At 37.6% G+C, this 26,050-nt stretch overlaps 1 protein-coding gene across 1 annotated transcript in view; it reads left to right on the top strand.

Moving 5' to 3' along the window:
• LOC117301062 (transmembrane and coiled-coil domains protein 2-like) overlaps window positions 1-26,050 on the top strand; it is a 51,396-nt gene that overhangs the window by 10,535 nt on the left and 14,811 nt on the right. Inside the window, exons 3-4 of the mRNA XM_033784944.1 lie at window positions 10,043-10,226; window positions 21,458-21,665. Of these exons, the coding sequence (XP_033640835.1) occupies window positions 10,043-10,226; window positions 21,458-21,665 (392 nt within the window). The remainder of the gene's footprint in view (window positions 1-10,042; window positions 10,227-21,457; window positions 21,666-26,050) is intronic.

Below are 26,050 nucleotides of genomic sequence, written 5' to 3'. Positions count from 1 at the left end.
TACAGAGAAAAAAAGTCTTAACTTTCAATAAACGAGCAGGTGTATGCATGAATATACCTGCTTGTACACTATTCACCCACCATTGTGTGCATTGGTAGTTTTCACTTTCACTGTTTTTAAATTATTCAGGAGATCTAATGCACTTGATTATAAATTGATCTTTGTTCTCTTGACAATTTGCTTCAAGTAGCATGAATCTTCAGGAAATGTATTGGTTTAAAAAATTGGTTCTCTTCGGAAGAGAGTCGGAAGAACTTAATTTTGTGGAGAATAATTTTGTGTAATTAAAGTTAAGCCATAGAATGGACCATACTTCTCTAATTCTAATTGGAATTTTAGAGGATGGCTTTTTATTTAAATAAAAATTATCTAGTATTTTCTTCGAAGTAATGGGATTACATTAAAGGCAGTGGACACTATTGGTAATTTCTGAAAATAATTATTATCATAAAACCTTTCTTGATTACAAGTAATTGGGAGAGGTTGATAGTTTTCGAGAAAGATGTAATTTTCCACGAATTTGATTTCGAGACCTCAAGTTAAGAACTTGAGGTCTCGAAATCAACCATCTAAACGCACACAACTTCGTGTGTGAAGGGTTATTTTTCTTTCATTATTATCTCGCAACTTTGATGACCGATTGAGCTCAAATTTTCACAGGTTTGTTATTTTATGCATATGTTAAGATACACCAACTGTGAAGGCTCGTCTTTGACAATAACCAATAGTGTCCACTGCCTTTAATGATAAGGGGGAATTAATGTATGGAAATTGATTGACTGGAAAAATGTGTCTAGCCAAATTAAAATCATGTGTCATGCTCTGTGTGGTTCGCAACCACACTTTTGATTCAGATTTTGGTCAGTACTATAACATGTATAATTTGGAACATGATAACCATTGGCCATTAGTCCAATGCTGTTTGACCTTGGATGACCTTAGCTGACCAGCCATCTCCCCTGCAGTGCCTTTTGTTATTGGCATGTATAGCACTGTCTGCTACAGGTGTAATGACATGTGTAATAATGTGCATGACTCATCCTGGACACAAGATAATAAAAAAATGGTTTCTCGTGCGCAAAGAGCAACATAATAAATTAGCAAAATAAATTTGTTTAGTAGATAAGTTCAACACTTGTCGCAGGTGGTGAATGCATGTAGTTTGATTGGATGGCCAGATCTTGACATTTCAACCATTCCATTGTGACAATATAAATTACAATTTGTGTTAGCTTGTGTAGGTTTTGCAAAGAGCAAACGTCCTTGCTCTAAGGTTTGTGACAGAAACACGTGTACTAGCATCTCAAAGTGATTTCTATATTTTTTTTAAATTTTGGGTACGCATGTTATAGGCCTATAAAGTGCAAACACATATTCATTTTGATTAATTGTTCATGTTCATGTACATTGTAGGCATCTGTAAATAAATGCCGAAGGCAACAGGTTTATTTTAATGTACAGAACAAGAGTAATGAATGCAACAGCATAAAATTTGTTTTAGTTTTTAGGAAAGCGCAGAAACAGATATTTGGTAAGTGTGGCCATCCCTATAGGGCGCATATTAACAGCTGTTGAATTTACTGTGCGCATGCAGCAGAGATGATGTGTGCAGAGAATAGATACACATGTGCATTTTGTGCTGGAGGAACCTGCTGTGAAGACCACAAGACAAAATTTGAAAGAAAGATGTAACAATTTGTTTGGAGTATTGTTATACTGCGCCTTGGTAGGGGTGACAGGGGTTACTGAAGCATGGGGACGTATGAACCTGTCAGTAAGTGAGATTAGTTGCTGCAGACAGGGTAAGTTTGTAGGAGGGTGGGCTAGACAGGAGGAGGTTTGAACGAGTGGAGTCTATGGGATGCGCAGTGGAAATTTAAATGGAAGATGTTACAGGTTAGAGTATTGTTATTGTGGAAGAGGTGACGGGTTACTGAAGCATATGGGGTTCGAAGTGGACTGTCAATGAGTGAGATTAGTTGCTGCAGACAGGGTAAGTTTGTAGGAGGGTGGGGTAGACAGGAGGGGATTTGAACAAGTCGAGTCTATGGGATGTGGAGGTAGGAGTTGATGATGTAGTCAGGAAGTCGCCCAAGAGAAGGTGACGATGAAGAGTGAGTTTTGTGGTTTTTGTTGTGATGAATTTTTTTTTCTTTTTTTCTTTTTTCTTTTTTAATGTAATGGATTATTCGCTGTATAAAAATGTTTTTCTATTGTTTTTCCTATTATTATTGTTTTCTTTCTTTTGCAATGACAGCTTTTGGTAAGAAGACTACAGCAGCTTTCGATAGTAAAAGCATTTTGAAATTCATCTCACTTGGAAGTAGTGTGGTTGTAAAAAGTTATCGGTTTTTATGCCAACAATTTTAATCTGAGAAGCCTTACTCTCAGATTGTGTATTCCAATTTATGGATTATTCTTCCTGCGTGGCGAAAACTTCTCCCTGGATTTTTGGAATTCACATACCCTGGATTCATAATTTCAGCTCAATCTTAGCTCTTTGTGAAATCAAGCCCAGGTAATTTTCCGCTTTTTACAATGTTCTGAGTATCCAGAGCATGTTATCAGAGGTGAGAGACATTGCTGACAAAAAAGGTCTGAAACATGGATTGAAATTTTTAGTCGGCATTTTCAAATGATGTCATTTCATCCTTTTAGTAACCCCTGGAGTTACAGGTTCCAAGGAGCTTCAGGAAACAGTTGAAGTGCTTTAGAGAAGTAGATCAACGAGCATGGCCTCTATATTCGAAGAGAATAGCAGTGTTTGTTTTCCCCAGGGGAACATAAAGCGATCTGAATTCAAATTAGTCTAGTATCTCATCCCTTTGTAATACCTCTAACCTCCGACTGTCCTCGCAAAATGTTTGTTCCATTAGCAATTTTAGTTTGAAGTAAAGACATTTTTCCTGCAAATTTGCTTTTCAAAATCTATCTGGCTGAACATCTTGCATTACTTTACAGTTTTTTTTAAGTATCATAGATTTTGTAATGCACTTATTTGATTTCTTTTGTCCAGCCAGATTTTGCATGCTAAAGGGCCTATATTTTATAGTTGTGTTCTGTGATTAATCATTTTAAAGGCAGTGGACACTATTGGTAATTACTCAAAATAATTATTAGCATAAAACCTTTCTTGATGACAAGTAATGGGGAGAGGTTGATGGTATAAAACATTGTGAGAAACAGCTCCCTCTGAAGTGCCATCATTTTCGAGAAAGAAGTAATTTTCCACGAATTTGATTTTGAGACCTCAGATTTAGAACTTGAGGTTTCGAAATCAACCATCTAAACGCACACAACATCGTGTAACAAGGGCGTTTTTTTCTTTCATTATTATCTCGCAACTTCGTTGACCGATTGAGCTAAAATTGTCACAGGTTAGTTATTTTATGCATATGTTGAAATACACCAACTGTGAAGGCTAGTCTTCGACAATTACCAATAGTATCCATTGCCTTTAAAGCAAAACCACACAGTATAAATCTCTTTATATGGCCTTTTCAAACATAGCACCAAAACTCTGGGATTCACTTCCTGAAGACCTCAGACAAATACCTGCTTTCCCTACCATTTGACAATGCATTTATTTATCTTCTACTGGACCGGCGCCTTTGAATATTTTACAGGAAAGTCCTGTGTTATTACTATTGTTATAATTGAGTCATTGGAAAATATTGTCCAGCGTCTCCTCATCCTAACCCTAGCGAGTATTGTTTTGAGTCAAGTTAAAGGATTCAGGCTTAAAAGAGAGCACTTTTGGACAGAAAAGAAAACAACCAGGAACACAATTTGATTTTAATGCCATTAAAAAGCTCCCCTACATAAGTCAAGTAGACAAAGGCTAAAAACTTATCATTTATCTACCTTGCAATTATCCATGAATCTCTGCAACCTACTGAAATATTCACAGTAATTACACACGAAAGTCCTTGGGTATCGCAAAACCTTGGCCCCATGGTTTCAAGAGATAATACTGACCTTCATGTCGCTATCCGTTAATGATAAAGAATTCATCTTCTCTGTTCTTAAATTTTACTGCTGGAACCTGATTTCGTATTCTTTTATGATAAGAAGGGGGGTACTTTCCCTAGAAAATTAGATTATATGTCGATTGGAATACTGCTGAAGGAAAGACAAGATCACAGTAACCACATCACTAGCCTCCCAGTGTCTACTTCATATTGCTGAGTGAACAGCGATCGATTTTCCTTCGCTGGCCTGATACTTCATGGAGGCAACAAAAGCGATTGCCTCTATGCCCCCTGGTCAATGCCTTTGTGCCCTTGAGATGCTTCGGTAGAAATTTACAATTTTCTCATAGGGTGTCCTTTACCAAGGAGAAAATGCCTTGGTGCCCTTGCCCTTCAAAAATACTAAGCATACAGGGCTGCCCTTGTAAAGCAGGGCAAAATGATACACAAAATGTCTTGGTTGCTGCTACTAAAAAATCATCATTTGCTACTCAATATTAACATTCAGTGATCACCAAAAAAATGTTTTGTCAAGATATTTTGATATACAAAATTGCTGGATGTTCCCTGCTGTACCTTAATGAAAATATCTACTCTTTCTGTAGAAGGAAAAAAAACAGACATTTGAGCATAATTAGTGTAGTCACACTTTGGTAAGAAAATTAGGTAGGGCTTGTGACTGTGTGTGCTATCACCATGGATACGTGCATTGTTATGGCACTCATTTGCGAGAAGTAATTACCTGAAGGTTGCTTACGAAAGAAGTGGATTAGGATTTATTCCCCTTTGTAACGGTCAGCTGAAAAAAATTGCAAAATTGGCAATTCAGCGGCAATAATAAACTTGGCCCCTTCATACTACATGTTAAGCAAGATTCATACTTCATGTGAATACGTTGTGCAATCCAAATTTTCTTGCGTCACAACTGCCAAAGACAAATTGTTTAGTGTTATGTGAGAGGAAACCCCCAATGGTGAAAACCTGAGGGAAAAACCTGTGCAAGTTAGGTAGGGACTGAAAACCCAATCAACATGCAAGGCAAGGTCTGTCAGAGGTGAAAGGCAGTGATAGAAAACACTGAGCAAACCTAATTAATCCTACATGTTATCTTACATGTTTTACAATCGGATTTTTAAATCGGATTGACATTTGCATGTGACAAGAAACGTCATGTGCATAAGGTCTAATATTTGAAAACAAAATGTGTTAGTTTATATCTCAAAGCTCACTGCAATAAACTGTTCAGGGGTCGATTTCACAAAGAGTTAGGACCAGTCCTAACTTAGCACTAGTCCTAGGAGATATACAAATTGCATTGATAGTCCTAAGTTAGGACGAGTAACTGGTCCTAAGTCGAGATAAGACTAGTCCTAACTCTTTGTGAAATCCACCCCAGTACCTTGAGTACCAATCCGCCAGGGATGTGCTTAGGATGGGAACACTGTCAGAGTTGATTAACTAAAATAACCCAGGTACTTAGCTTCTGCACATAAAGTGACCAGGAAACCCAGTCACAAGAAGCTAATTGTTAATTCAGCTACTGTGATAAATTGCTTCTACGAACACTGCTTAAATTACAAGAGAATCTCCACAAGAACACAGGTCTTGCAGTTCAACATTTTTACTGGATACAGACAAAATTGGGTGTTCATGCAACAGAGAGCCAATTCTTTTCTCGAAGAAGTATTTCTCACTCAAATAATAAAAGACCTCAGTTGAAGCCTTTTATTATGCATCTGATAAACATCAAAGTTGTGCAACAAGGGTGTTTTCTTTCATTATTCATTTGCAACTTTGACGACCAATTGAGTCCAAATATTTACAGGTTTGTTGTTTTAAGCATGTGTAATAACACCAATTGAGAAAACTGGTCTTTGACAATTACAAATGTCCAGTTCTTTTATGTCTCATTGTCGTCCTGGATTGTCTGGAATAATGTTTTGAGCAGAGTGTGCTTTCCTGAAATCCATTATACACAACCAGACTCTATCTATGGCCCCTTGGGAAATTTGAGATCTAGCAGTGTCTGGAAAAATTACATTTTTTCCCCTGGATGGCTGATTTTATTTAATCCATATGAAGATGTAATAGACAGAAACATTAATAACATGCATTGTCAGTGTGTAGTGTTAGGTTTGAGGATGTTTGGACAAATAACAGTGGTTTTAAGCCGGTATAATTAAGACCATATTACGACGGTAATATAGCCTCAGATGTTTTGACATGTCTGGAAAAAATGTAAATTTTGTTAGTACTAAAGTTAACATTTTGTAAGAAAACAATCATTGCATGTAATTAGCAGACCTGTATGCCTCGTTTCTGGAAGGTCAAGGGCACCCTATTGGAAATTTCTAAAGGGGCATTTAGAGGGGCACCAATGCAATGACCAGGGTGCATTGAGGCAATTGCCTTTGTCGCCTCTGTTAAATATCAGGCCTGAAGTAGATATTTCATCTACAGGTAGGGCCTAGGTTTTACAGATTGTAGGATTTTTCAAAATGTTTGACAATGAAAGAGGGTTATTTTTTCAATTTTGTTTGTTTTGTTATGGTTCCAAAGGCTTTGTATGATATTTTTCAAAGTGTTATTAATTGCAGATCTGACATGGTAATAAGAAACCAGTCTATATGAACTTAATTTCATCGAGACCAATGCTCTTAATTCAGCCTTTGCTTGTGAGAAAAAAAGTAACCAACAAACTAAGCCATCATCCAATACTCTTATAGATGTTGAGTTAGCAGGATAAGCTGTTGGCTGTGCATACAGCATCATCCAATCAGCTTTATGCACAGATACAACTTATCGGTCAACGGCCTGCATGCCATTAGTCAGCCACTGTACTAAAGGGTTATGCTACATCTAGACTTGATGTGTCTGGCGTGTCAAAATAACAATATTTTTTTAAAACAAATTGTGTGTGTTTGACATGGTTTGAACTTCTTTTAGTTACTAAAAATAATGGACAGTTCTTTTAGTGCACTACCAGGGCACAAATGTTGCTTACACAATTTCTTGTACTAGTGGAATAATGTTTTAAGCGTATTGTTTTAAAGTCTAGCTACTTGTTGTGCTCTAAACTAGTCTCGCCTCAAAAATAATTTTTAGTCAATGTTGTTATTTACTGATATCCCATATCAAAGAACCATAATCAAGAACTCTATCTAAGAACCATATCCAAGAACCTTAACAAAGAACTATAAATGTACCCATTACCGCCTTGTAGCTCATCAACAATTATTGCTTTAAAAAATAATTATTGCTTCTTCATATATATGCCTTTGTTAAAAATCACAAATTCAGTATATGTAGCAATCCAATGAACAGATGGAAGAGTAGGCTAGAAGCATTGCAATAAAACCATTTTAAGATTTTGCAAGGTAAAATGTGGTTTCTTAGAAATTATTTGCACTAAGTTTGCACAATGACGCATCTTGCAGTGTGCAAATACTCACTGTCACATGTGTACATCAACTATATGCCGGCAACATCCCATGCAAAAGATTATGTAGGACTGTATGCTGATTGGATGCATATGAGTGCATTGTCACAAAATATGATCGTTTTGACACAGAAAAGCCAGATTTCACCAGATATTCTGCACAATTTTTTTATTTTTTGGGGGGTTATGTATGGAAATTATTCTGTAGGACTGTATGCTGAACCAATATTGGATGTATATATATTTATGGTTAAAACTATAATGCACGAAGGAGGCAATCCTCAGGGTCACGGAGGGAGTTAGAGTAACCATAACTATAGCACTAGTAAAAGCAGTCAATATTCATTTTACAAGGCCCCATACATTGTGCCTAGACTTCTAGGTACCAAGAAGCTGCTGTTGCTATGGGATAGTACAAATTAGTTGCTGTGGGATAGTACTTCGTTTACTACAGGCTTATTACCTTTTTAGCTGTTTGTATAGCACATGGTGTGCGCATGGTTTCTAGTAAAAATAAGATATATTATTATGTGACTCACTCTAAACCAATCAAAGGCAGAATACTTGTAAGGCGTGTATTTGTATACTACACAATATTTATTATATATTCACATCACGTACATTATATATTTCTTCTGCCTGATCAAACACCAAGCTTCCTGCCCTTCAACTTCCGGGGAGGGCTCTCTCTCTCCCACAGTCATTTTCATCTTAGTATTTTTACCGCATAGTGAAAGGGATAACGGGCAACATTGCTCAAAATGAGCATTATGGGTGCACAGAGAATCTGTATAGAGACTCTGGAGTGCTTATTTGTCATTTCATTATTGGTTGTAGTGTGGAAGGGCTGTATGAATCATTCCCTTTAGTCCAATGATAGATCACCGTCAAGGTACTCACACTGAGTAAGATTTTCTTTTTAAAGAGAACATGTAATTGTTTGGGTTTTTTGTTGGAAGGTTATAGGTAGGGTCATAGATTTCAAGTTATATTCTCATTCTCACCACTCCTATTAGAGCTAAACAAGAAGAGTGAAGACTATGAAGAAATTTAAGTTTTAGATGTGGGAAGAAAACCCCAGAGAATTATTCCAGGGAAAACCCATGCAGTCAAGTAGGGACTGAAAACCCAATCCACATAGTGCCTCCAGTGGGATTCAAACCGGGGTCCCAGAGGTAATGACGAGGAACGACACAACTGCACCAACCTGACCGACCAGATTGGTTTCTGTCAACTTAATGCTGATTTATAACGTTTTTCAAGACAGATGCAATAAAAGTCAACAAATAATCTTTGCATTAAGTTTGATGGAAGATAAATTTCACCATTCAACAAGGCTGATATAAGAGGCAGTAAGCACTATATTTTTCCATATTCCACTCGGAGCTTGTCTAATAAAGTAATATACGTGTAGGAGACCAAGTGCATGTTTCCTGAATGGTGAAATATTTCCCTGTGGATCAAGTACACATGACAAGTATAGAAGTGTAGAGTTCTTTAGAGAATTCTATGCTAAAGGCAAAGGTTCTGTTTTTATCTTACCATGCCTGGTCATCAAGTTCTTGTAATCCTTCATGGTAAAAGTTAGAACTCCCTGTGAGAATTCAGCCTCAAGCAGTGATGTGCACATAGGAGTTTACCAAAGATCTTCTCATAGACCTACATAGACCTCCATTTATACACCTGGGTGAAGAGAAGCAACAGTGGTTAAACGTACTGTTCCAGATATCAATATCAAACCCAGCCAGGTCCCAATTTCATAGAGCAGCAGAAAGGTACATGTAGGGTCATAGATTGGTGGATACCCCAAAAATAAATGACCATGGAGTGTAGTTTCACAATCGGGCAAAGAGTGTTTGAATCGTGTTCATGTGCTGCTTATATAGGCTACATTTTTAGTATTGCAGAGTAAACATTGTATAATTCATGCACATTTGCTACTGTTTGGCCATACAACCATTCACTTCCAGAGCATGCAATATCATGCATGCATGTTATTGTGGTGAATGCATTTACACAGTACACAGTCAACCCTCCTACTGTCTTACCATTCAATATCATCCTCTGTTGTGGTATTGAAGGATACCAGACAGCTATGCCAGCCTGCAATATGATACCATTTGGTAGATGCATTAGCACAGTACACACCCACACAAGTGTTTGAACATCAGCAATGAGGGACCTTCTGTTTTCCCTTTTTTTACCCTTTACCCAACAAGGACCCTATAGTCCCCTTTTTTTAAATGGTCCCTGGTTTGAATGTGTATACCTTCCCACTTATACACTGTTACATGTAGTTCTGTGTAAGTTGTGCTACCGTACACAACAGGCTCCTTTGCAGTACCTAGACCAAGGACAAAACAATAAAAGGAAAACAAAGGGTCTACATGTACATAGGGGAATTCTTTAGACTGGGGTGCTCCACAAGAATTGTGTACAAAGTCTATAAGAAACTGTTAATTGCAGAGCAAAGGAAAGAAACCAAAATGCTCAGCAAGGATGCATTTTTGAGAAAAGGTACAGTTAAATGGTGTAGAATGATTGGTCAACTCACTGGAAAATTTTGATGATGGAGTCTGCTTTGTTCTTTCTATCTAGTAATGGCCTTTATATTTCTTTTCTTTTGCTGCAGGTTTAAAGGGACTGTTCCACCGCAAGAAAGACAACGATGCCACGCCCCCTACAATAGAAATATCGGACATCTCTGAGCGCAATGCGCATCCGGTCTCCTATGCGCAGAACATTCACAGTCCACCAGAACGGCCAAACGCTTTCAACCGCGTCTTGCAACAGATAAGATCACACCCAGACACAATGTAAGAATCAAAATGGGTTTGTATAAACATAGAACAAGGACCGTCCTTGCTCTATGGTATAAATGTGTTGTTGTTCAAGTTACAGTGACTTAAACATGTAGCCCAGTGATTTCCAAATATTTTTCAGGCTCATCCACAGGACTGTTTTCAATTTTTTTAAATTTATTTTGTATTGGCCCGACAAGAGATTTTGAGTATGAACTCCAGTACCTTTGACCCATTATGTACAGGGGAATCAAAGCCTAGCACTGTGAGTGTTTCAGCACTCTAGACAGCTATGAATTAAGTACAGTGTGTACATGTAGGTGACATAGCTTGTATGTGCACAGTCCTGATTCTTCAGGGCAGGGCAGATTTTACTCAAGTACTGGCACCTACATAAGGGCACCTTTTTGAGGGTACTGTCTTTTTGAAAATTTCAAGGGGCACCAAGGCAATGACCAGGGGCATGGAGGCAAGTGCCTTCGGTATCAGGTTTGCATATCAAACACACACTAATGAAATAACGTATGTATCCAACCCTGGTTAGACTAGAAATTCTATTTGGAACGCAGAGCGGCAGATGTGTATCCACTGGCAACATTATTAATTTGCGCTTAAAGAAAATTGATATCGCAAGAAGCTGAGAGGAACTAATCCAATTTCTTGGAAGGACCGGGATGAACTTTGGGTAAATGTCACCAGCGACAATCTGATCATACTGAGATATTACATCATTTAAAGGTAAAATAGCGGACGGATTGGTGGTCGACAGAAGTAATTAAATAGTTGCAATTGAATCTGGAAGCTCGCTGATTAATACTTTATGCCACAGCCAGTCCCAATTGCCAGCCCTCAAGGAAATCTGAAACACCGACCCATTTATTTGTATATATATTTTTTTTATTTGGGGGGGGGGGGTGGGTGGGTGGGGGGGGGGGGGGGTAGCGGGGTGAAAGAAGTAAAACTGAATTCATTAGCACAGAATTTGACCCTGTGACCTCTGGATTAACTTGTCAAAGCTCTACCAACTGAGCTATTTATCTATCTAGCCCTTGTTTTGAAGGTAGCCCTATTTTGTTGAGCTGAAATTTCGTGAGTAATTTGTTGTGCCTAAGCAGTTCTATTATATGACTTTGGGCCAGGGGCTGTGTCTCTTTAATTGGTGACAGGTCATGGTGAGGAAGAGTAGTCTAAGCCACAAATTCCTTAACATTTCACACAGACAAGGGGTGTTAAGTCTCATGGATGGGACACCAGTTCAAACAAATGTAGGTCAGAATCGTGCAGAGTAGATGGCAGGATTTCTTACATCTTTGCTGTCAGATTTACATGATTGAGGTGATGTTGCCACACAATATGAAAGAGAGACACTGCCCTTGTTATGACTGAACCTGTAGATTTCTCTGTGTGGTTAGAGAGAGTATTTAAACTTTGAAAACCTCCAAACCTCCCTGACGCGGGGCTAGGGATAGTGTCCCACATTTTAGTGTTTTGTCAATCACAGCCCCTGTGGGCACATTCCACTATTGCTCGTTGCTTGCATTCTATGGACTATGGATTGGCGGTCATTTCATTAGTGATGGTATATTGAAATTAGTTATTCTTAATAAGTGAAACATTTCAACATGCCAAGTCAAAGAGTTCATTCTGTAGGCCTACACTGTGCTACAAACTTACTCTTCTAACCAATCGGATTTATTTTAATTTGAATTCAGTTAAAGGCAGTGGACACTATTGGTGATTGTCAAAGACTAGCCCTCACAGTCGGTGCATCTCAATATATGCATAAAATAACAAACCTGTAAAAATTTGAGCTCAATCGGTCATCGAACTTGCGAGATAATAATTAAAGAAAAAAAACACCCTTGTCACACGAAGTTGTGTGCGTTTAGATGGTTGATTTCGAGCCTCAAGTTCTAAATTTGAGGTCTCGAAATCAAATTCGTGGAAAATAACTTCTTTCTCGAAAACTATGGCACTTCAGAGGGAGTCGTTTCTCACAATGTTTTATACCATCAACCTCTCCCCATTACTCGTCACCAAGAAAGGTTTTATGCTAATTATTATTTTGAGTAATTACCAATAGTGTCCACTGCCTTTAATACTACATTCATAGGGACATGAATGTCAGGTTGCGGTAACACAATGAGTAGAACCATAGAGGACACATAGAACAAAGAACATACATGTAGTTGTGATAGGAACTTATTCTATAAACTTACCTACAGTGTATCGCTGCAGATTAGATCGGGGGGGGGGGGGGGGGGGGACACGACTTATCATTATAACATGTACATTGTATCTTCGCTTTGCTAAAGTGAGATAAGTAAGTTCTAGTAGACCTTGTTTTACTCATTCTTATCTTCACTATTCCCAAGTTAGATATGTTTGGTCATGCTGGTTCTTGTGTAGATGTACTATGTATAATACATTCTACTGCCGTGGAGTACATTCTACACAAGTTGATTACAAGATGAATATTGATACCATGCAATGCCTCAAAATCTGTAGGCATTTATAAAGTGCTTTCACACAAGTGCTTTGCAAAGAGCAAAGTAAAATGACAATAGTTACATTAAAAAAATGAAGTTTTGGTGCAAAAAAGCCATGTTACTGAATATGTAGGGATTTGAAGAATGTATAGTGTCTGTTGAAATTTCATGGTTGCGGATGAATAATCCTAAAATAATTGTCAATTTTGAAATCATTCTCAAGTGTTCCATTCAATTAAGTTGTTCGCTTATCTGTTTTTTTTCTACTAGAGTTACAAGTTTTACAGCCATGCAACTAATTGGCGGAAATTTATGCTCTGATAAACAAAACTACTCGACTGACCGAGATGTTACGATACCTTAAATGTCGCAATCAATCATATTAATCTAGGTAGGGTTCTGTAGTGGATGTGATTGATTGATGGGGTTTATTAGTTAGGATGCAGTCTGGCATAGACTCTGGTAATTAGTTCCCATCCACGAACATCCGTGAGCAAAAGTAATGGGTGAATTGAGAAGGTTTAACAAAGTTTACCCTTGGTTTGTTGGTATTTGAATTGTGTCCTGGGCTGGTACATTTGACACAATTCATCTGATTTTATCATCACAATAATCTTGTTTGTGCCATTTGGGCAGGATGTGTTTTTCCAACTTTTGGTGACGTGGCGTTTACACACTTCCTATTAATTTTAGTGCAATTTGACTCCAGAAATAGCAAGTGTGCCAGACAGTAGCATAATTTATTGAGTACAATTTTCAGAAAGTCGACAGAATACCTGTGAAATATTACACCAACGAGAACCCAGCGCTATTTAACTTCACAGCAGATTGTAAAACACCAGGGCCCAATTTCATGGAGTTGCCGAAGCAGCAAATAGTGCTTAACAATTTTCTGCTTCGCAAAAATGAGCAGGATACCAGTCGCAGATGACACATGTGGTAATCTTCACTTATGAAGCAGCACCTATAAAGACGAAAAAGATTCTTTGGCTGGTAACAGTATTCTGGTGAGCATACTTTGGTTGCTCTCAGCTACTCATTGTGCTAATAACATACATGCAACTTTTTTAGCTGATCAGCTGAATTTTTTTCTTTCTCATTTCAAAAGAGTGCCATAGAAAACCGAAAAACACTGTACAAAAGTAATGTGCAATTTTTAATTACAAAGTTTCATTTCTGTAATAAGGAGGAGCTCTATGAAATTGTGCCCAAAATAATGATAATATAATCACGGCGTGTTGTCTTTGCTTTTTTTATGCCTGTTAACCACCATCAATATATCGGCGCTACCAAAATACTAACCCTAGACTTGCTGTAGTCACCTACTGATGGAGTACACGTACACGCACGCCCCTTGTATAGTATTACACATAGTCATTACCAAGGCTACAGTCAACTGTCATCTATCTACCTATCACACACCAACACGTCTTGGTAACGCTACACGCTCAAGACTTCACAAACTCACACGCTGTTAAATCGGAGGCTGCAAAAGCAATTTTCTCTTCGCCGCCGTTTTTATATCGAATTCAATGGCTGGAATTTCACTTTAATTGTGTTGCGGATGAGTTTCTTACGGCAGAACTTTTAACTTGGATGGTTAAATAGAAATGTGGAATTCGCTTAATAAAGGTATGGTAAAGATTTTTTTTTATTTAGTTTGTGGAACGTGGCATTACAAAGCTATTGCTTGTATGTTTTGAAGTTTTTTGGGGTCAAATTACACATGGGGTCAAATTCAAAGCCAGGATTTTCACTGTAATTCTGTTGCGGATGAGTTCAGTGATGGTTTTATTTTAGGCAGATTGAACTTGGATGGGTAAATAGCAATGTGGAAATCGCTCGAAGGAGAAAGCAGAAAGCAGCATTACAAAGCTATTGCTTGTATGTTTTGACGTTGTAGGGGGTTCAAATTACACAGAATATATGGCGCACTTAAGTAGTTGCAACCATGCGTGTGTTGATTTAAATGTTCACGTTTGATGCGCACCATTGTAATTCGATCTTGAAATGGTGTGTCATTAGGAGATGGCACAGTTTCATAATGGGGTCTAAATGGAACAGGTCTACTGAAGTGACTGGATAGATTTCATGGAGACTTTTTAAAGCGGCAATTGACGTTGTTTTCTCTTTCAAACTGGATAACGTTAACGCACTGAAAATTGCTATTTTGGAAGAGTAAATTTATTCCAATCATCTAGTTTTCAAGAAACATATCACCAAGGGATGGTACACATATACATACATCATAGGTTTTTGGAAGAGTACATTCATACAATCCTTTTGTTATTAAGAACCATCATAGAGGGATGCTACATCGTCATTGTTTTGGAAGATTAGAGTACGTACACTCAAACCTTTTGTTTAAAAGAAACATATTATAAAGGGATGTCACATACTTGGGGTTTTCAAGAAACATACCACAAAAGAGATGTTACATCTAGATAATTGGTTATGGAAGAATAGCTCAGATCCAATCTTCTAGTTTTCTTGAAAATTATCATAAAGAAATGGCACATCGGTGGTTTTTGGAAGAATAAATTCATTCCAGTTTTCAAGAAACATATCATTAAGGGCTGCTATATCATTGTTTTTTTGACAGGTGTACCTCAATTCCAATAATTTTTGTTATCAAGATATATATCATAAGGGATGGTTTACCATTGATATCCATTCCATCGTCACAAATACAAAGGTCATTCTATTAATCATGCATGACTTTAGTCTGTTATTTCAAAAATACTCTGTAAATCCAAGGTCATTACGTAAGACTGAAATGTCATCTATACATGTACATGTAGGCCTACCTGGTTATTGTTCTGTGTATGCTGGATCCCAAGAAGCTTCCAACATTATGCATCATCTAAGTGTTTGTATTCGAGATTCCCAACCTCAGAACCTACATGTAATGCATTAAGCATCTCTCAACAATTCTGGACATTTACCTAGAAAGAAAAACACTTTTATTAAAAGCTCTGTTATGGTGATGTTCTGAAAACACTAGCCTTTGATAATCTCTTACCAGCTACTGTACACACAAGGGTTAGGGTTAGGGTTATTAGGATTTAAGGAAAATACATTTGAAGGGCTGTTGGAACACTTCGGAATGCAGGAGTGTCTTACTAAAGGCACTTGAACAAGGAGGAATGTTTAAAATTTTTGTAGTTGAAATTTTGAATTATGAGACAGATTTATGTAGACCTTTATGAGGTGCTGCAATGCATTCAGCAGCCACTGACATAAAACACTGGGGCAAACCCCCTCTTAAAGGAACACGTTGCCTTGGATCTGACTAGTTGGTCTATAAAAGGCGTCAGTAACCGTTTGTTATGAAATGCATATGGGTAGAAGGATGTTTTAAAAGTAGAATACAATGATCCACACAAATTTGCCTCGAAATTGCATGGTTTTCCTTTTACCTGTTTACTTTGCGAACTAACACGGTCGGCCATTTATGGGAGTAGTTGACTCCCATAAATGGCCGACCGTGTTAGTCGACGAGGTAAAAGGAAAACCATGCAATTTCGAGGCATGTTTGTTGAATCATTGTATTCTACTTTTACAACATCTTTCTACCCATATGCATTTTATAACAAACGGTTTTAAACGCTCTTCAAAGACCAACTTGACCGATCCAAGGCAACGTGTTCCTTTAAATTTAGTGATTATGTTTAACTTGGTTCTCTTGGTTTAAACCAAACATGATTTACACAATACATCGGACCTCTGACATGATGTCCCATCCAAAGGACAATGCAATACTGGTCAAGTGTCATCCAAGACCAGACTCAAACTCACACTTTGATGGTCAGAAATGCCACAGCTTGAGTTCAGCATGATTGACCGCTCGGCCATGACACACCATGTGTTCCGGCTCTATGCTTTAAACTGAAGCATTAATGCAATTCTATCTCCCCCAGAAAGGAAACCGTTTGACACATTACAAAGTCTGTAATGATTTGTATAGAAGCAGTGTTGACACGGTAGAGTGCGCGTTTGTTTTCGTCAGAGTTTGACATCTTTTTGTCAAGTTGTATTTTTGCGTTGACGTCTTCTTTTTGACAAGACAAATAATGGATCGCTGAGGGAGTTGACATAGTCCTTGCATGAATGGAAGCAAACTGATCGATGTGTATTTATTTAAACGTGGAACATCTGTTAAAACAAAAACCTGTTGTTAAAAATAAAATTACTTGTAATTTTTAACTTCAAAGGTATTTTGAACCAGCCTTACAAATTTGCATGGCATGCTTGAAAATCTGTTGAAAAAAGGCTTGGAGACCACTGAAACTACATGTTAAAACTGGTCCTATTGGCTGGTCACTGAAAACGTCAGGATACCCTGGGACCATATGACTGTAAGGGAAGGTATACGTTTGGAAGTCTAAGTTGCAATCAAACTTTTTTTGTTTTTTGTTTGTTGATAATATAGTTTGTAAAATACATTTCACTTCAAAGTAATTTGGTTATTTAAAACGATATCAAAATTTGTTTGCGTTTTCCTTTGAGGGATTATTCTTCCTATGTGGACATAATCGCTCTGGATTTTCTGCCACCTTATGAAATCTTCATGTTTGAAAAGTTTCTTCATTTAGGATGAAAACAACCGAATGGTTAAAAAAAAAAGAGTTTACTTTGCCTTTTAAGTCCATTTGGGGACACAGTGAAAATAAGATGACTGATGTTGTATAATATCAGTGATATATTGGGGAGCAAGTTGCTCGAAGGCTATGTTGTTGCTGATGAAGGTAACTGCACATAGCATCTTTGAACAGTTGTACGCTTTATTGTGACTGGCACGCCATGGGTGGCCAATGTTAACAAATGCACATGTGTCATGTCAAACACTTGATGGGGTCAGAAGATACAACTTTAACAGCGTGTATACAGGATCATCAAAATATAGAGCGAGGAAAAAATAATGTTTACTTGTTGTAAAAACGCATCTGTAATACTATCCTACGTATATTTACTTCTGTCATCAGCAATGTGTAAGAATGTGAAGAAAAGCAAAAAATACAACATCTAGACAATGTTCAGAATGTGTTATTACCAACAGCTGAAAGCTCACTGAGTCTAGTTCATTCCAGTACCACTAGAAATAGTTCTATCTGAAAGCTCATTGATCATAAAGTTCATACCAGTCGCAATCCTCCAGAAAATTTTTTCCATCTGAAAACTCACTAATTTGGTGTTGAGCAAATTTGTTTGTAACAAAAGTGTTGTATATTGACACCATTTGATAATGAAAGAAAAAAATAGTGTGAAATGAAATCCTGCTATGCCCATCTTTTTTTCTTTTTTTTTTCGGGGGGGGGGGGGGGGCTGGATAGAGGAAGATGGAGATTTTTTCTTCTTGAAGCTACTTCTCCATCTTAAATATAGTGAGTCTAGGGATGCTGTGGCTGTCAGACATGTCTTATGCCAGTACAGCTTGAATAAAGATGACACAGCCCCTGCAGTACTGTCAACAAACAGCTGACAAACAGTATCAAGTTACCACTGCACCCCTATAGAGGCTCAGTGTCTCTAGATGGTGATCAAAGATTAGATGCTCCTTCAGGAAGTACAGGAGGGATGTCTTGAATAATTTATAGAATTAGAGCGCGTTTAGGATGACATCATTATTACTCAGTATTTCTTATTTGTTTACAAGTAGCCGGAAATAATGATTAAGTCTTTTTCTCAGGTTTTCTTTGTTCATTTTTTTTTTTTTTTCGTATTTTACTTTCATATTTCATGGCAAAAATTTTACTTTCCGAACATTATGATAACATTTTTGTAACCTTAATAACTACCTAACTAAAGTAATTGAAGAAACAGAGTTGGGCATACATAAAACTCAAAATGGTTGGGACCAAATTGGCCTCCTAAGGTTGAGCACATGCAAAACTCATTTGCGTCTCTTGGGAAATTATGCTACATGTACATGTAGCTTGCTTGTCATGTGCTAGCATGTATTCCTTGGCAAAATTTTCAATTTGATGCAATTTGTCTGGAGAAGCAGAACTGCGCACATAAAACTCAATATGGTTTGGACCAAATTAGTCCCTGAAGTTCAAATACGCGCGAGACTTGCACTATTGGGAAATGAATCTGATTAGTATGGTAGTCAAGTTACCATGTTTCATTTGTCATGTTCTAGTTGTCATGTGTAAGCATATAAGTTTTACTTTCCAAAAGATACAATTTTTTTAGCCATAAAGATTGACTATTTGAAGAAACAGAGTTGCGCCAGAAAACTCAATATGGTTGGGACAGCAAATGGGTCCCTGAAGTTCCAATACGCCCAAGACATGCATTGTCTAATGGGAAATGAGTCCAGTAAGCTTGTTATTCAAGTTACAATGTTTCAATGGTAATGTTCTTGTTTTCATGTGTTAACATATATTTCATGCCCAAGTTTTACTTTCCTAGTAAAATGATACAATTTTTAATACAATTTTTATAGCCATAAAGATTGACTACTTGAAGAAACAGAATTGGGCCTGTAAAACTAAAAATATTGTCAGGACCAACTTGGTCCCCGAAGTTGAAATGTACGCGAAACTTGCACAATCTTTTGGCAAATGAACCGCTATATGGTTGGGACCAACTTGGTTCCTCCTGAAGTTTAAATTCGCACCAGACTTGCATCGTCTATTGGGAAATTAATTGAATTAGTTTGGTAGTCAAGTTACTATGTTTCAATGTCATGTGCTAGCTTCAGGGACATCTTGAGTCTAACTCTATGGAACTATTCTGAATTTGAATCCAAAGCAGATCATTCATTTACATGAATATTTATTGCATGAACAATTTAAAGGCACTGTCATTTAGTGTCAGACATCCAGTCAGGTTACCAGACCTAATGTTTAAGCCAGAATTTGATAAAAGGGCGTACAAATATGATGGAAGTTTAAAAAATAGTGTCCAAAGTGTTCAGTTACAATACATAACATGTAAATAATAAATAAAACAGGGTGTCCACATTTTTAAACGGGTGTCCGAACGACACCCAGACACCGCTCTGCTTTACACTATGACCAAACCCAGGCTGATTGATACCTTAGTGCTGATAAAATCAAACTGAAAATATACTCTATTCAAAGAAACTGGACACTTTTGGTGATTGTCAAAGACCAGTCTTCTTACTTAGTGTATCTCAACATATGCATAAAATAACAAACCTGTGAAAATTTGAGCTCAATTGGTCGTCGAAGTTGCGAGATATTAATGAAAGAAAAAACACCCTTGTCACACAAAGTTGTGTGCTTTCAGATACTTGATTTCGAGACCTCAAATTCTAAACCTGAGGTCTTGAAATCAAATTTGTGGAAATTTTCTTCTTTCCCGAAAACTACATCACTTCAGAAGGAGACGTTTCTCACAATGTTTTATACTATCGACCTCTCCCCATTAGTCAATACAAAGTAAGGTTTTATGCTAATAATATTTTGAGTAATTACCAATAGTGTCCACTGTCTTTTTGCCACCAAGAACACATTACAAATTCCAGTGCAAAATTAGAAACCAGATACTTGGAAAGAAAGGGATTTTCCGTAAGTTGCTTTGAGTCGCAAAAGCATCATCTCATCTTAAACAATTGAACACTCTGATGGAAGGCAGATGCTAGCTTTCAAGCTACGCTATCAAAACATGTTTTACCTCATCATAAGTACTCTATTATTTACGCACTATTTATCCTTTAATGCACCATTACACACTTTGTTTTGTCGTCATGGAAACTGTATGACAGAATTAGTCTCCATGGCCCATGTGTCTTGATTAAAATCAAGGGTAGATGTCTGTGTAGCGAGAGCGTTTGACAGTGTAAATATTACAGACATGTACATGTACGCAGGCAACCTCAGCATTACTTATTAATTTTATGGAAGATATGGGGGGACAGGTTTGGTAATGACTAATTTTATAGACCAAGGTGAATGTTAAGTTTGATTGATGAGCGCCCTCTATGTCAGCATTGAACAAAGAATATTAGAAGACTGTGACAAGGGTAATTTAATATCAGATTAACCAATGAGAAAGCTGTAGTTTGCATTCCAACCAACGAGAACAAGGAGTGGCCTTACAGTGGACTTGCATAAAATGTTGATGTACATACTCGGCATTTCTTTCATTAAATTTGATTTCTGTTTAACCCTCCTACGCTTGTTACATTTTCCAAAGAGTTGACCAGCTATTTGAAAAATATTTAATTGCACAGAGATGTGTATGGTGGAGCATGCATGTATTTGAGTGTATAACGCATCTATCATCAAATGATATTATATTGTTGATTGGCATAAAAATGCATTTGTCATCCAAAACCACAGTGGATGATATAGAGAAAGGACTTTTGAAATAATGTATCATTCCAAAAATCAACGAAATAAAAATAATTTGATAAAGCATGTCTTCCTCTATCAGAATCCACCTCTATAAAGATATTGACTGGTCAGACAGGAGGAGGGTTGAATGTTTACTGTGTAGATGAATTCAGTCACAAGATCATTGCAAGCTGGCTCAGGTTATCATTCAAAACCACAGTGAATTACATTGAGTGGTCAGACAGTAGGAGGGTTGTGTTTATGCTCTCACCAAATGATAACATACAGCAGGCTGGCATAGTTTTTCACTCAAATGAATAATATGGTCCAATAGTAGGAGGGTTGACTGTGTACAGCAAGGAATTGCAAATAACAGGTTGGCTTTGTTCAAAACCACAGTGGATTAAATTTCTTTCCTTTTGTTTTCCTTCTTTTTTTCTCTTCTTAGGAGGCGTGCATCAGAGACCAAAGTTCCCTCCATTACTAAACTAACGACCATGAGGACAAGATCCGATGGCAGCGACAACGACATCACCAAAGATGAGACAGGGAAGATCTCGGGAACCAAGAAAGGTTCCAGTCTCCCGAGAGATGCTGAACTAAGATTAAGAGCAGAGTCGGCTAGACCCTCCAATCGAGATGACCAGATGGAATTCGTAAGTCTTATACCCCTTCCACACTGGGAAAACCCCGGGAAGATTTGGCTGACCTGTTTACACTTAAAGGCAGTGGACACTATTGGTTATTACTCAAAATAATTATTGGCATAAAACCTTACTTGGTAACGAGTAATGGAGAGAGATTGACTGCATAAATCATTGTGAGAAATGGCTCCCTCTAAAGTGACAAAGTTTTCGGGAAAGAAGTAATTTTCCACGAATTTGATTTCAAGACCTCAGATTCAGAATAATATAATAAAAATAATAATAAGACTTGTAATGCGCACGTATCCACCCCGCTGGGTGTTCAAGGTGCAGAATCAAGCATCTGAAAGCGCACAACTTTGTGTGAGAAGGGTGTTTTTTCTTTCATTTTTATTTCACAACTTCGACGACCAGTTCTCAAATTTTCACAGGTTTGTTATTTTATGCATATGTTGAGATACACCAAGTGAGGAGACTGGTCTTTGACAATTACCAATAGCGTCCACTGTCTTTAAGTTTTAAGCCCTGGCAATTAAATACGCTCTTCAATTTTCTTAGAAAATTTGATAATGACATGGTGTAAAAATCCCAGGTCTTCCCTTGGGGTTTTGTTCTATAGGAACCCGCTGTTGAAGATCCAAAGGTTGAGATTGTTGGTGTGAATGATTAGCAACCTATGCGCCCGTTTGTACTGCATACTCCTAAAGAGTTGAGATGCTTTCTGGAGTGCTCAAAGCCTGATGAACATGGATAGCAATAGTGTGAGGCATTCTGATACAATTGGTTTAAAGCAAATAATATTTGCTGTTAGAATCAAGAGGGAAAATCTGTTCAACTACTCTTACAGGAATTGCGTAAAATATCAAGGGTATTGATTAATACCAAATAAAATTTCATGGCCTTATATCTCCACAAGAGGGCGCTGTTTTTCATCTCTTGCTATGTTTTTAAGATTGAGCTCATAAACCCTACACCAACCGTCATGGTGTTATTTCCTTATAGCATGGAGATACCACCATGCTCATTGTATTTAATGCACTCATCCAAGGCCATTACAAAATAACTTCCTGTTTCCCGTTACTTATCACTCAATGTGCTTGAAACGAGGGACTTTTTTTTTCTCCTGGAGGTTTGGGGGTGATTTCAGCAGACTACAACATGTAACCGGTTTGTTATCTTCTTTCTTTGGTTTAGTTCAAGTTGGCTATGTATGAGTTTTGGAATTTACGGCAGAGCAAGTGAGGTTGTATCCTGATAAAGAGAATTTCTTCATAACACAAGTGTTATTTTACTTTTATTTCCTCAAGATTAATTTTTCTGAAGGGTGCTGATTTGTATACACTTACACTACACTAAGATTGCAGTATTTCCCTCATAGAGTACATTTGTTTAAGCAGAGCTGCTAAGTTTTGTATTTTGCTATCGGGGAGATTTTGTACAACAATCAGGAAGATATTAGAATAATATACATAACAGGAAAAAGGTGTCCACAATCAGGGAGATTTAAAAAATAAAATCATCACAACATGGACTGATTGTTACTTTTGGTTTTTACCCATACACCGATGTGTGTTAGCACTGTATACTCAGTACTTCCCCGAGTCCTGTGAAAAAATATCACAGGCATGTTACTCAGGTGGGATTCGAACCCATGACCCTTGCAATTCTAGAGCAGTGTCTGATTGGTTTATTTTCAGAGAACTTTCTGCAGAATCTTGGAGACTTGGCATCTCTGGTTTTGTCATGACGCTGTTTTAGTTTGTGATTTGGGTATGCTTCTAGAAAAATATGGTTCATCAGGTGTTTGTTAATGTTGCTGAATTAAATATTAGTACTCATAAAAAAATTTCAAATGAAATTTATCTGTCATATCTGTAAGCAACAATGTCTGCATTCAGGTTTAATGAAATTGAGCTCAGTTTGGTCTGATGCTACCTGCCTACAAAAGCAATAATAAATACTGACTCTAAAGAATACCAAAAGATACCAGACTATTTTGCCCTTCGATTTGGTGTCATTGCAAGACAAGGGGAAAAAAAAAGATGGCTGCTTCCATAGACACTCCATTTTCGATAATCTACACATCAGTCTATTGTGTTGTCATTATTGTTTTTTAGTGCATTGTTCTTTCAAATTGCTACAGTAAACAGACTGACATCCCATGGGATTTCAGATGTTTTTTCATTCAAAGTGAACTCCACTCCAGGTTGTTTTCACTGAGGATGTGACGCAAATTCAGACAATCAAACTTCCAAAAACACCTTTCACCATGATGTCAGTTTTTATGAGAAAGGCAGAAAGTACAGAGAGGGTCTGGACCTGTAATTTCCCCTTTTAAAATGTAATATCCGGGACTAGAAACCTTCCTGTGTAAACTGTCAGACAAACACCAGGGCAGTCTCGAAGCTTCCTGCCAAACAACTAGACGATACCACTTCATGGAAGTTGAGTTGAATATCCGTGATTTCATTACATGGTAAAAGTTTCTTTTATTGTGTGATTACAATTGCACACGATAATCGGGTGAAGTTCGCGGTAGCAACATGTGTTAGTGCTGGTTCTGAAATGAAACCGGTGGTTGGCGACTCAACATTTTGATCCGTATGCTCTGATCGTCTTCAGGAGAATTGTGGGCTCTGCTCAGGATGCTTAGTGGAATATTGGAAGGATCACGATGGACGAAAAAAAGGAAAAATATGTACATGATTTGAAGAAAGTGTTGGTCTGATCTCAGCTTCTTATTATTGTTGCTTGAAGGAATTTGAAGGAGTTTTGGTGGATCAGGAAACAGTTCCAATTGAGTGTCCTGTAAGAGGGTTTTTTTTTTGGTGAGCTTCATAGCACCCTCAAACTTAGCTACAATTGATGTCTTCCAGATATTCAAAGAGCATTTCCAGATTCCTGGTTGAGAAATAATTACTCAGATCTGTGTGTATTGGATATATGCATTTACCTTTGTTGTATTTCTTAGCAAGAGAATTTCAAGTACATGTATTTCATTGTTTCTGCCACAGATAAATATTTTGGCAGGATGTGGTTTATCCCTGGCCTACAAAGGCATATCTCATGATCAAATCATTAGGAGGAAAGAGAGAGAAACCATTTGCGCAAAGTGAAGTGCAGATAGAACAGCCGGCATTGCATTTCAACATGATGGTTTTTCCCAAGTCTTGCTTATTGACAAGCTCACATGTTTATCATCCAGTGGAGGATCTGGCCTGACACAGTGAAATACCAAAATTAATTTCGTCGTCAGCATCTGAACATCAATCAACATTTCTGTAATATTTGAGACTTTCGGCAGAAGGAATTGGAGCAGGAATTGTTTGTCAAACAGCTACATAATTACAAACAACTATGTAAATACAAACTCAAGAGTTGGTTGTTGACAAACTCAAATGTTTATTACATAGAAGCCTCTAAGGGCCTGACACAGTAAGATTCTAAACTCATTTCGTCAGTCAGCATCTGAACATCAATCAACGTTTCAGTGATATTTGAGACTTTCAGCAGAAAAACAACTACCTCATTACAAACTCTGTTATTCAAGTGTTGGTTGTTGACAAACTCAAGTGTTTATCATCCGGTAGCCTTTAAGGGCCTGACACAGTAAGATTCTAAACTCATTTCATCGTCAGAAATATAACATCAACCAACGTTTCAGTGATATTGGAGACTTTCTCTTGCAAGAATTAGAGCAGAGATTGTTTGTAAAACAACTACGTCACTACAAACTCTGTTATTCAAGTGTTGGTTGTGGACAAGCTCACACAGTGTTCATCATCCAGTAGCCTCTGAGGCAGCCCGCTGTAACGGCCTGAAGTGAGATCCCAAACTCATTTTGTCAGCAACTGGACATCAATCAATGCTTCATCATTGATATTGGAGACTTTCTCCCGAAGGAATTGGAGCAGAGATTGTTTGTAAAACAACTACGTCACTACAAACTCTGTTATTCAAGTGTTGGTTGTGGACAAGCTCACACAGTGTTTATCATCCAGTAGCCTCTCAGGCAGCCTGCTGTAACGGCCTGAAGTGAGATCCCAAACTCATTTTGGCAGCAACTGGACATCAATCAATGCTTCATCATTGCTATTGGAGACTTTCTCCCGAAGGAATTGGAGCAGGGATTGTTTGTAAAGAAACTGTGTAATTACAAACTCCATCATCATGCATTTAGGGTTTCTGTCGGTTCTGAACTCACCTCGGTTAGCAAAGAAGGTAAAGACATGTGACCATATCTGGGTTTGTCCAGTTCAATGGCTGGTATTGAAAGAATCAGTAACTTGTTATCACTAGTTCAGTAACTTGTTTTGACCAGCAGAGTGTGTGTTCAAGTCTCCCAGTTGGACACTTGTTTTCAAAGCAGATATTTAAGTGTTATTACCACCTCCTTC

The sequence above is a fragment of the Asterias rubens genome, chromosome 16 (assembly GCF_902459465.1).
Source record: "Asterias rubens chromosome 16, eAstRub1.3, whole genome shotgun sequence".
Taxonomy (NCBI): Eukaryota; Metazoa; Echinodermata; class Asteroidea; order Forcipulatida; family Asteriidae; genus Asterias; species Asterias rubens.
The sequence above is the reverse complement of the archived record's forward strand: the minus strand, read 5'-3'. Positions and strand labels throughout refer to the sequence as shown.